Source organism: Oryctolagus cuniculus, chromosome 2 (genome assembly GCF_051225735.1).
Source record: "Oryctolagus cuniculus isolate XC-2025 breed Fujian yellow rabbit chromosome 2, ASM5122573v1, whole genome shotgun sequence".
Lineage (NCBI taxonomy): Eukaryota > Metazoa > Chordata > Mammalia > Lagomorpha > Leporidae > Oryctolagus > Oryctolagus cuniculus.
Genome location: NC_142868.1, coordinates 3,670,546 through 3,682,680, shown reverse-complemented (window position 1 = coordinate 3,682,680; position 12,135 = coordinate 3,670,546). Strand labels below are relative to the sequence as shown.

The 12,135-nt window shown below is 66.4% G+C and overlaps 1 protein-coding gene across 2 annotated transcripts in view; it reads right to left on the bottom strand.

The window, feature by feature from the left end:
* Positions 1-2,109: 2,109 nt before the first annotated feature.
* Positions 2,110-12,135, bottom strand: part of PPP2R2C (protein phosphatase 2 regulatory subunit Bgamma) — an 83,666-nt gene continuing 73,640 nt past the window's right edge. The window contains exons 7-9 of one of the 2 annotated variants that reach the window (XM_070067924.2): positions 9,964-10,133; positions 9,079-9,170; positions 2,110-4,423 (exon numbers count right to left, since the gene is read on the bottom strand). In XM_070067924.2, coding sequence (XP_069924025.1) covers positions 4,132-4,423; positions 9,079-9,170; positions 9,964-10,133 — 554 coding nt within the window. In that variant the 3' untranslated portion in view covers positions 2,110-4,131. 2 annotated transcript variants of the gene reach the window in all.

Sequence of the window (12,135 nt, the reverse complement as noted above, 5' to 3'; positions counted from 1 at the left end):
CGTCCACCTGCTCCCCTGCCGACGTGTTAGGTGGACATGGTCACCGCTCCCACACCCTCCCCCACTGCTCCCTCCTGCGGCCACCTCCGGTCCTGCCCCCCACGTGGCCTCTGGGCACAATTCTAGCAGCAGCAGGTGCAGACGCTGGCACTTTGCTTCTGCGAAGGTTTGCAGTGACTCCCTTATTTCTGGGAGTTCTGGGAGCTTCACGGTGACCAGGAAACCTCCCCTTGGGGGCTGGGGTCGCCCCTTAGTGGCGGGACTCCCGCCTCGCACCTCCAAGGAGCAGTTCGGAGAAACCAAGGCAGGGAGGAAGGCTCGGGCCCTCTTCCTCCTTCCCGGGAGTGACAGCATCAAGTGCCCACACGCACTGCCCTCCGCCCCTCCAGCTGCCAGATCCGTCACCTTCCTGCAGGCAGCCCAGAGGCCCCTGGGTTCCTGTGCAGTGCACACAGTGCCTGTCCACTCAGGCCCAGGGAGTCCCCGGGGAGTTTCGCTGGGCCTTGCGGCTGCTGGCTGCCCCCAGGGGACTGCACCTGCACCTTGGCTGTGGCTTGTATCTCGTGCAAATCTGAAGCTGCCAGGAGCTCCGTGTGCCCATACAGGGGAGGGGCGCCCAGCCAGCGGCCTGGCGGGATGCTTTGGCTGAGCAAGGGCCGCGACTAACCACCAAGAACATGGCTCCTCGGGGAGGAGGCCCGGCAGGGTGGGGCGGGTGGTCCTGGCTCTCAGTTGGCGGCCCCCTCCAGCTCTTCCCACACCCCCGGAATCTGGTGTGACCCCACCCTACTTCCAAGAGCACAGGGAGGGGCTGGGCCTGCTCCCCATCCGCCCCGGTGCCTTTGTGGGGTTCTGTGCCAGCCAGCTTCCTCCGGACGCCCCCGCTGCCGGCTAAGGCTCCAGCTTTGCAGCCTCTGACCCGTTTCCCACTCACCGTGAGCTTCCTGGCTCCCAAAAGCCTCGGGGCCTTCACCCATGTCCGCTGCGCCTTGCTGGGTTCCCATGTTGGACCCCTCGCTCTCCTTGCAAGCGAGGGTACTAAGTCGGTGCCATGCACAGGTCGCCGGCCCCTGCCCAGGTGCCAACACTTACCCACAAGGCCCTGCTCAGCCAGCGGCCCCAGGCCCATGCTGCATTCTGGGGACACAGCAGGGAGCCAAAGGCCCCCTGACGTCAGTCACATCGGCTGAGTAAGCAGAGCTGGGGGCAGCAGGGAGCGGGGGGCAGGGCCAGGTGAGGCGCCGGCTCCCGCTCGGGAGGCTCGGGGGAGCAAAGGGTGCAGGGAAACCCACAGGTGAACCAGCACCCGCGCACACCTCAGCCACGGCAGCCCGGGGCCGGGCCTCTCTGGTTTCTGTGTGAATCTGGGAGGCACAGGCACAGTGGGGCTGCCTGGGCAGCCATGGAAACGCGGTGCCAACACGTGCCAGCCATGAGGCCTCCGGCTGAGTGTTCAGCCTCTCCGGCCCTCGGTCCCTCCTCGGGGAGTGGCTGTTTGGAAATCCCAGTGAGCCAGGCACGCCTGCGTCAGCACGGATCAGAACAGGGCACCTGTCCCTTACTGAGCGCTCACCGGCCAGGCACAGGCTTCACGGGGGCCATGCAAGCCCCTCTCGGGCCCCTGGGAACTCGTCTGCCCTCTCAGCAGCGCCACTGCTCAGAGCTCACAAGCTGGGGCTGGCGTCGAGGCCCAGCTGCTCCAGCTGCCTGGTCCCAGCCCCGGCTGCTCCGCTTCCCATCCAGCTCCCTGCTAATGCGCCTGGGAAAGCAGCAGAAGACGGCCCAAGGGCTTGGGCCCCGGCATCCACGTGGGAGACCGGATGGAGTTCCAGGCTCCTGGATTTGGCCTGGCCCAGCCCCGGCTGTTGCAGCTTTTTGGTGCGAGAACCAGCGGGTGGCAGCTCTGTGTCCCCCAGGTACTCTGCCTTTCAAACAGACTTTTTTTTTCCAATGAAGAAGGAGAGGTTAGAGTCACCGCAGGTGCTGGAGCAGCCGAGCCGCGCGGAGCCAGGCAGCCAGGAGAGCCCGGTGCGTGCCTGGTACATGCCACCAGCCTCCCCGTGCCCGGGGCAGGCCTTGAAAACACAGACAGCCCCGGGAGCCCCGCTGTCCATGGAACATTTGTTATTTTATTGGAAAAAGCTGGTATTCACATATTTATAATCTTATTCAACAGTTGGATAATTTGTGAGACACCAAAGACAGACTGCACCTAGGAGAGTCCAGAACGGTCGATCTCCACCGCCAGAGGCCCCGCCGGCTTCGTGGGGACCGAGTGAACCCTGCACGGCACCAGCGCGCACGACCACGAGCGCGCGCCACCTCCCCCGGCTTCCGGGGTCGCCCCTCCCCCTCCGATCCATGTTGTAGGATGCACCATCTGCTTTGCATATCTGGATCTTTCCAGAGACCCAGAGATACACGTTTCTCCGGGGAAGAGCTCTGTACTGTGTTTCTTTTTTTTTTTTTTTCGGCTTGCTACCCAAGTTTGCAGACGGAAAAGCCCTCCTTTGCAGAGCTGTAAGACCTGGGTTTGGTCGGTCTGTTTGACAGCACTCGAGACGGCCGCACCACACAGCCAGGCAGTCACGTGGGGCCCTCACAGCTGGATTTGGCTTCCCCAGCTTTCGACACAGCAGACCCCACCCCGGGGAACCTCTTACAAGGGGGACAAGCCGTCAAAGAAGCTTGGATTGTGACGTTGAATCAGAGCAGGTGTGTGCACGGAACACTGCCCAGGCCACCTGGGCCGTCCAGTGAGAGAGAAACAAACATTCTTCATTCATGTTGATTGCAAAAGAAAAAAACACCAATGGAGCCATTGCTGCGCGGGGACGCCCCGGCCGGCAGCCAGCGCACACGCGATCTGTGCTCCTACACACGGGGAAGTACGCCGCCGCCCGGCAGGCAGGGGCTCAGTGGGGCCCGGCCGGCCTTGGGGCCGTGTTGCACATGGTTACGGAAAGACACAAACGGAACAGACGGAGGCGGCCCGGCTGTGCTCTGCTCGCCGAGGGTTCTGCTGGGCCCCAGAGCAAAGGCAGCAGGGCGTGGGCTGGCGTCTGCCTGGGGGGGGACCCTCTCCCCACGTTCTCTGTGGCAGCGGCCCCCAGGACTGCACGCGGGCCTTCCGGAAGTGTCCTTGAGTGGTCCCGGCACCAGGTCCTCTGGGAAGCCATCCATGGCACTTGGAGAGGAGCTGCAGGTGCATCTGTGGCAGAGCAACGCGGCCCGAGCTGGGGGCCAACTCCGGACGCCACCAGACAGAGCGAGGACCTCCCCACCTCCCATCCTGCCTCTTGGCTGGCCCCGGCCACCGTCACACCGGCCCCGGCCCAGCTCCCGAGACGGTGGGCCGTGTGCCTTCCAGAACTTTCGTGGGACGCTGAGCCCACGCCAGGGCCTGAACGGGATTCCACCTCGGGCAGCGCGGAGCCTCGGTCACCTTTCATGGCTGGCCGGAGCAGAGGGGGGAGGGGCTGGCAGGGGGCGGGTGTGTGGGAGGTGGGGGCGGCGTCTGTTTCCAGGAGGTGCCCAGTGAATGCTGGTGGGGACAGGAACGCTGCAGAGCGAGCGGCTGGGGGGGCAAAGCAGCCTGGCAGCGGTGGGGGGGCGGGGCTAGAGGGGGCGGAGCACCAGGCCTGGGCTGTTCGCTCAGTGGGGTGAGACCCCCCTCCAGGACACAGCGCTGCCCCTGGGTCCTAGGTTCCTCAAAGGTCGCTAAAAACCAAAAAAAAAAAAAAAATGAGCCTGCACCTCCAAGTTCTCTGCGTGAATTCACCATCCCAAACCAGATGTGGGACGGCCAGCCGGGAGCCGGGAGCCGGGAGCCGGGAGCCGGGGCCAGCCGCACCATGGACAACGTGAGGGACCTGGCTGGCTCGTCTGCGCTTCACTGGCGTCCCCAGAGCCCGAGCTGGGCCCAGCCCCAGCTTCCCTGGCCGGGGGACCCTGTGGGAGTGAGGAATGAACTAACGATGTGGGAAAGACCGCTGACCGCGACGGGGGCGCCCTGCCCCTGACTCCCGTCCATTTAAGATCTGTGGCTATGAATCCTTCCTTAGAAAACGAAATCCAGACAGCGACCGCCGACCGACCGCGGCGGGGCGACCCCCGGGCCGTCCCGGGGCCCTAGTGCACGTCGGAGTTGACTTTGTCCTGGAAGATGTACAGGTTGTTGGTGGCGGCGATGGCGATGATGTTCTCGGCCGGGTGCCAGGCCGTGTGCAGGATCTTCTTGGTGAAGTCCAGGCTGTCCACGCTGATGTCGTCCCGCCGCCGCTTGCCGCCCACGCACACGCGCCGGGGCTTCAGCACGGCCCTGGGCTTGCTGCTCTCCCGCGAGGCCTCCAGGGTCACGTCTCGCTTGGTGTTGCGGTCGAACATGCGGAAGAAGTTGTTGTAAGCCCCGGTCATGATGACGCTGCGGGGTGGGGGGGGGGATGGGCAGGCGTCAGGGCGGGGGAGGACGGCCAGAGCGCCCTGCCCCGCCCGTCAGGTGACCTCACTGCACACACCGTGGGGCCAGGAGCTCCGCCCCAAGCACAACCAAAATACTCCCCTTAACCCCTGGACTTCAACGACTGTGCCAGCCCAGAGACAGCAGCACAGACACTGGCTGGTCCCCTGGGTCACCAGATCCCTCCCCAGCCCCGCACCCCCGCCTGCAGGGGAGGCAACCCCGGTGGGCTGCCTGGCTGCAGCGTGCCCACTTCCCCAGGCAGAGCTCTCGGTTCTCTCCCTGCTGGAGACAGGGCCTGGCGCTCTGCAGCTGCAGGGGGCCTTGTAGTGGGGAGAGGAGGAAGGGGTCCCTGGGGAACGGGGCAGGGGGCCCTGGCTCAGTTCTCCATGGAGGCGCGAGCCAACCAGGATGCCCCCTTCCTGTCCAGATGCTGGACGGTGCCCCTGAGGGCGGCCCTGGATGGCATGGGACCATGTGGGCTCACAGGGGCTGCCCCCAGACAAGAGTGACCACAGGTGACCCTGGAGCAGCATGGTGCAGAAGAGGCAGGAGTGTGCAGGCCCCGTGCAGGCCAGGCCAGCCAGGGACGGGGCTCCCGTGAGGCTCAGAGGCCCCAGGCAGCCCTGTGTCCCGGGCTGACGGTGGTGGGAACAGAGACACCATCAGGCAAGTGCGGTACCCGAGGCCCCAGCTCCTAGTGGGCACCAGGGGAGGCGGGCCCTGGGCCAGCCGGGCTCACGGTGGCTATTGACCGGGCCGGGCCCCGCCCTCCTACGCCGGATGGGAGGGGACCCCCAAGGTCCGGCCCTGCCCCCTCACAGAAGGGGCTGGGGAAGTTTTGGCCGAGGATGCCCGCTGGGGGACGTGAGGCTCCATGTCAGCCCGCGAGCTGCCCGCCCGTGCCATGAGCCTTGGTGGAGCCCACGGCGTGCAGCGCTGCCTTGGCTGTCACCTCCCCTTGCCATGAACCGGCTTCGTCTGGTGGAGGGAATGAGAACGCCCCCCCCCCCCAACACACACACAGTGGCTCTGCTCCTGGACATCCAGCCAGGGCCCCCGCAGGGGCAGAAGCACCCGGGGGCCGGCTGGGCCACTGGGGAAGAGCTCCACATTAGGGGCAACTCAGAAAGGTTCTGGAAGGTTCTAAGGCACCAGCCAAGCCTGAGGGGGGGAGGGAGGGGCCAGAGGAGGAGGAGGGAGAAGGAGAGTTGGTGGGGGCAGATGGGGGAGAGACGGAGGGGGAGAGAGAAGGAGGAGGGAGAAGGAGAGTTGGTGGGGGCAGATGGGAGAGACGGAGGGGGAGAGAGAAGGAGGGAGCTGGTGGGAACTCTGCGTGGGGGGGGCATGGGGACAACGGACTGAGGGGACACACACGTGGCCTCTGCGCCGCCCGCCCTCGGGCGTCCTCTGCTTCCTCCACTGGCTGACCCCTCCCCGAGGGCAGAGGGCTGCGGGTGCAGCCCCGGGTGGGGGGCCCGAGGGAGCTGCCGCGGGGTGGGCAGGGCCTGTCCTGCCTGGCTGGGCCTCGGTGTGGGGGGCCCAGGACCCTGTGAGGACCCCAGTAGCAGAGCCCACGGCCGCGGGAGGCTGCTCTGGGCGCAGGGACACCGGTGCGTGCCAGGATGGCCGGGGGTGGGGCCTTCGCGCACTCGCCACGCCCAGCTCAGCGCCCGCCGGCCCACGGGGCAGCAGAGGGCCGTCCTGAGCCATGGTGGGGGGCTGTCTACACAGCATCCGTCTACACAGCCTGGAGCGTATAGGGGACCATCAACACAGCATCTGTCCACACAGCCTGGAGCGTGTAGGGGACGTCTACACAGCATCCATCTACACAGCCTGGAGCATGTAGGGGACGTCTACACAGCATCTGTCCACACAGCCTGGAGCATGTAGGGGACGTCTACACGGCATCCATCTACACAGCCTGGAGCGTGTAGGGAATGTCTACACAGCATCCGTCTACACAGCCTGGAGTGTGTCAGGGGACGTCTACACAGCCTGGAGTGTGTCAGGGGACGTCTACACAGCATCCGTCTACACAGCCTGGAGTGTGTCAGGGGACGTCTACACGGCATCCACCTACACAGCCTGGAGCGTGTCAGGGGACGTCTACACAGTATCCATCTACACAGCCTGGAGCGTGTAGGGGATGTCTACACAGCATCTGTCCACACAGCCTGGAGTGTGAAGGGGACGTCTACACGGCATTCATCTACACAGTCTGAAGCGTGTCAGGGGACGTCTACACAGCATCCGTCTACACAGCCTGGAGTGTGTCAGGGGATGTCTACACAGCATCCGTCTACACAGCCTGGAGCGTGTAGGGGACGTCTACGCGGCATCCATCTCACTTGCAGCAACAAGTGTGTTTCTTGCTTCCTCTGAGGTTAAAGGTCAGGGCGGGCGGGGACGGAGCGCAGACCTTCCTCCTGCCCTCCCTGCCACCCCTGGAGGCCTCCCCCCTCTGGCAGCCCCGGGCCAAGGGCATCCCTGCCCGGCTCTCTCACGACCCCTGCCTGGGCTCCCGGGCGCCCTGACCCTCAGCTCCGCCCTCAACACCCACTTTCTCCCCTGGAACACGCTGCCCCCGCTGCCCAAATGCCCTCCCACCCGCCGCGTCCAAATCCATGTCCAGATCCAAACGCTGCCTCGTCAGAGGGCGTCCAGGCCCCCCAGCCCCCCAGCCCCTCCAAGCCCCCTGCCCAGGGCATCCCGCTGACTCAGCCCCGCCCCCCCGCCTCGCATGCCTGCTGCCTGCAAACCAAGGCCCACGCGTGCCGGCTGGCGGCCACGCCCTGGGAGGGAGCGCCGGCTGACCCCGGCTCAGGGCCCGACCCCAGCGTGCCTGCCTGGCCAGCAGGCGCCGAGGCAGAGGAGCTGCCCGGGGCCCCTGGACGCCCCGCTCCTTGCCCATGCTGGTCTGGGGCCAGCGGGGGGCAGCGGCCAGGCTCCCGCAGGACGCGGTGCACGGGTGGCCACTCCCACCTCTGCTGAGCGCAGGGCGCCGCGGGGCTAGAATTTCCCGAATGCTGGGCAGCGGCTTGCTCTCTGCTGCCCTCAGGTGGCGCGGTCAGGCACTCCGGCTGCATGCTCTGCCGGCCACCCTCCGCCCTGCTCCGGCCCCGGGGGGGGGGGGGGGGTGTCCCACCCCTGACACGGGACTGGGAGGGAGCCGGCCCCCGGGGGTGTGTGAATCAGATCCCGCACGCTGAGCGCTCAGAGCAGGGCCGGGCTCAGGTCACCGCCCTGCCGGCATCTGGGAATGCCAACGGCCACTCCTGCTTCTGGTCTCGGTGCCACAGGGCAGCGCCCGCTTAGCCAAGGGAAGCGGAAGGGGACAGCAGAAGGAGGAAGGGCGCCCGGGGCACGGGGCTGGAGGAGACCACCCCTCTCCCCCGCCAGCAGGGGCAGGCAGCCCCTCCCTTGCTCTCCGGGGAGCTGCTGGAGCCCGCGCCATGCCGGCTGTGCTCTGGAACGCCGAGTGCAAGTCGGCACAGTCACGGGCAGCCCGCACAGCTGCGCCCCCACGTCTCCCTGGCCCAGCAGCAGCCCCCAGCCCCGAGCTCTGGGGGAGACCAGACCCCACCCAGCACTGCTGTCTGCCCCTCTCTCAGCGGGACACAGGGCAGCCCTCTCCCAGCCCCCACTCCGCCTCTGCAGGTGAACAGCAGGATGCTGGCTGCTCTGTCCCCAGCCTCCTGTCCCCTCCGGGCCCCCCGGCCCATGGAGCACTCTCCTGCCCCTGGCCTGGGCATGCAAGCTGCGTCCACGCTGCCTCCAACGGTGGGCGTGTGACTCACAGAAGGCCAGTCGGATCCTTCCATGAGGCTTCGACTGGACCCTGGCAGGGGGCCCACCTGGGGTGGTCGTCCAGGAGGAGGGGGCTGCAAACACACCACGAATGACCTGCTCCCACACCACGGGCCAGCGAGCGCGTCACAGAGGCGGGGGAGACGGCAGACAGGCTCGGCGGAGCCCCCGCGGCCAGCACAGACCCACGACCTTGCCCCCTGGCATCCACGAGGCCCACCCTCCCAACGCCAGGAAGGCTGGAGAGACTCACAGCGGGAGGGCGGCAGGTGGGGGATGGGGACAGGGTGAACGGGGTGGGTGGGGGATGGGGACAGGGTGAACAGGGGGCTGCTGGAGTTGGGGGAGGGGCACAGAGAGGCAGAGACAGCAACGGGAGCCTCACGTCGTGCTCGGGAGGAGGAGGTGGCACAGCCCACGCCTTCTAGAAGGCTCGGCAGCCATTGCCCAGATCTCCTGGGGGCAGGCGGGTGAGCTCTAGGGCAGGTCTCCAGGGGGCAGCGCGGAGGGGCAGGGGAAGCCAGGGCTTGGCACTGGCGCCTGCGCACGGGCGCCCCCTGGTGGCAATGCGCGAAAGCACATGCAGCAGGTGGCGGCTGGTGGAAATTCACACCCGGTTCTCACACCCAAGGATCCAGGCGGATGTTGGCGACTGTACCTGCTCAGAGAGGGCGGGCCCGTTCCCACACCGGAGCCATCAGATCCGATTAACCACCAGTCCCCGGGATGCATCTCACCCAGTCGCCAGCCCAGGCCCGCTGCGCCGGGTGTGTGTGTGTGTGTGTGTGTGTGTGTGTGAGGGTTACCTGTCACTCCCATTCCAGGCACACTCAAACTTGTCGAAAATGCAGTCGTTCTCATACAGGGAGCACAGCTTGCTCCGCAGGTAATCGTGGACCTGGAGGAGACAGGCAGGGGTGAGTGGTGACGGCTGTCAGCCTGTGCCTCCCTCTTACACCCGGGGACACCGGGATGTAACACCCGCATCTGCACGCACAAATCCTGCCCATCCTTCAAGGGCCAGCCCAAGCGCCACCTCCTCCAAGAAGCCTCCCGCATCACCCCAACCAGAGACGCGGCTGGAATCAGCTGCGAAACAGCCCCTTCTCTCAACCCTGTTTAACGCCTCGCGAATTTCAGTTTGTGCCCCTTCCCACATCTGGCTGGATCCCAGGAAAGAGCTGAAAGCCACACAGAGTTTTCATAATATGCATGTTGTAGACCCTCCAAATGCTTGGATTTCAACTTTTTTTCCTTTTTGCACCAAAATAAACACGTATTTTAATTCCACTTCCAGTCTCCCTTGCAGGCAGGCACAGCGTCCTTGCCGGCACACACCTGACTTAGCGGGGGGCACAGCGTCCTTGCCGGCACACCTGACTTAGCGGGGGGCACAGCGTCCTTGCCGGCACACCTGACTTAGCGGGGGGCCCGCGCTCCCGGGGAGAGGGCCGGTGCCCACCCCCTCGGGGATGCTGCGGATGCTGGCTCCCGGCCCAGGGGGGGCGGTGCTGCCTCTGCACCCCAGATTCGGGCTCAGCCCGGGGCGCCTCTTTCCTCCTGCGTCCCTCGTCCAGAAACCAAGGTCCCGCTCAGGAACCCGCAGGCACTCCCGCCCCCGGCCAGCTCCCTGGCTGCCCGAGCGCAGGGCAGGGAGGCCTGGCGGCGCCCCACCCGGAAGAGGGGCCCACCTGGTAGGTCTCAATGGGCCTCGCCTCCATGTTCAGGTCCCACACCTTGACCGTGAGGTAGTCCCGCGTGAGCATGTACCGGCCACTGTGGCTGAACTTCACGTCCGACACAGACGAGATGATTTCTGAGAAGAAGGAGCGGTTGCTGGGGTCCTCGGGCTCCTCAAAGACTGGGGGGGGGGGGAGGAGGGAGGGAGAGAGAGAGGGAGGAAGAGAGAGAGAGAGAGAGAGGGAGTCACTGAGCTGCTCCCGGCAGGACCGACCTCCCTGCTTCTACCCTGGCTCATGAGGTCGCTGCCTGCAGTCACTCAGTCACTCATCAACCCTGCCACTAGACACCTGCAGGTGCAGGCCCAGGGTGACGTGCAGAGAGGGAGGGGCCGGCCCCTTGCTGAGCATCTGAGTCCGATTCCGTGCCCAGGACCTCAGCCAACCTCCCCATAAACGTGCAGTGAATTCGCCCCCAACTCCAGACTCGCTGTGCTGCACTGCCTGCCTCCGACCCGTAGGGGGGACGCCAGCTCGCACGGCCGTCCTGCCTTCTCGCACGCACTGGGCCGTGTCCTCGCCAGGCTGGGCAATGCCGGTGGCCCTGCGACCCTGCCATATTCCCTTCGTGGAACCTCAGGCACTGGTGGCCGACCAGAGCCTGTGGGGCCGTGGGGCTGGGGCAGCTGGGGCCCAGGCCTGGGGTCCTCGGGCTCTTCGTGGCAGGATGGGAGGGGCTGCCTGCCTTGCCGTCCCCATGGAAACCGGCTGAGCACCAGCCCCGCCTGCCGGCCACTCCGGGCTGCAGTGTCCTGTGCGTGCGGCTCCCGGCTGCAGTGTCCTGTGCGTGCGGCTCCCCGGGTCCCCGGGTCCGCCCCAGCCGCTGGCCCCTCCTCGGTGTAGAGGAGCCCTTCTCCCTCCCAGCCTGGGTGGGGCGGTCACTGCCTCTGCTTTTCCCAGAAATGCGTCTGTTGTCTGGCTCCTGCATCGCGGACGCTCTCACACACTCACACGCAGTCAGCCAGGCCGCACTGTGAACCTACTGTGTGCCAGGCCCATCCAAGACCCTGGGGTGGGGGCCGGCATTGCACACGGTAGGTAAAGCCACCGCCTGCAGCGCCGGCACCCCATATGGGCACTGGTTTGAGTCCCGGCTGCTCCACTTCCGATCCAGCTCCTGCTGTGGCCCGGGAGTGCAGTGGAGGACGGCCCAAGTCCTTGGGCCCCTGTACCCGTGTGGGAGACCCGGAAGAAGCTCCTGGCTCCTGGCTTCGGATCAGCTGTGGCCGTTGTGGGCATCTGGGGAGTGAACCAGCGGATGGAAGACACACACACACACACACACCCGCATCTCTGTAACTCTGACTTTCAAATAAATAAATACTTTTTTTTTTTAAGTGAACGCCACACTAGGCCAGCAGGCAGCCGCGAATGCTGGAAGAAAGTGCAGGGAGACAGAGCGGGGGCCTGGTCATTGGGACGGACAGGGCCTCTGCGGGAGGGGACGTCCGAGCACAGACCCGAGGCAGGGGGCCGTGGAGACACCTGGGAGGGCGAGGCCGGCGAGGCCAGCTCACGAAAGGCCCTGGGCAGGGCGAGCTGAGGGCCAGTGCTGGCAGGAGGCCCGGGACAGCCGCCGTCAAGAGCTGGGAGCCCTGAGGGTCGGGAGAGCAAGGCTGCGACCTAGACCAGGGGTCCGGAGCGGGGTAGGAGCCTGGGGTCCCCTCTCCCTCCGGGAAGGAGGGTTCCGGCTCCGGGAGGCGGCCCCACCCCGCCGGGTGGGCGGATGGGAGGAAGGAGGGGCAGCGCTGGAGGCGGCTCCCACATCGACTGACTTCGGGCCTCTGTGTGCCCACAACTCAGAGCAGGAAGGCAGGGAGCTGGGGGCGGGGGAGGCTGTAGGCCCCGGATGCTGCAAGCCCCAGCTGGGGGACCCCGGCCCCCAAAGCCTCTCGCTCCCTGAGCAGCCTGGGGGAGAGGCGGGGCTGCGGGCCGGCGGGCACCTGCTGTGGAGGCGCACAGACCCCTGTCGGCGCCTGTGTGTTCCCTTCCTGATTCCCTCTCTGCACCGCTACTCTGCCGGGCCAGGACCAGGCCCTGTCCTCTGGGGACTGGGCGCAGGCGGGGGTGGGGCCAGACGTGGGCTTCTCCAGGGCTGCCCTCCCGCGGGTGGCTGGCCAGCAG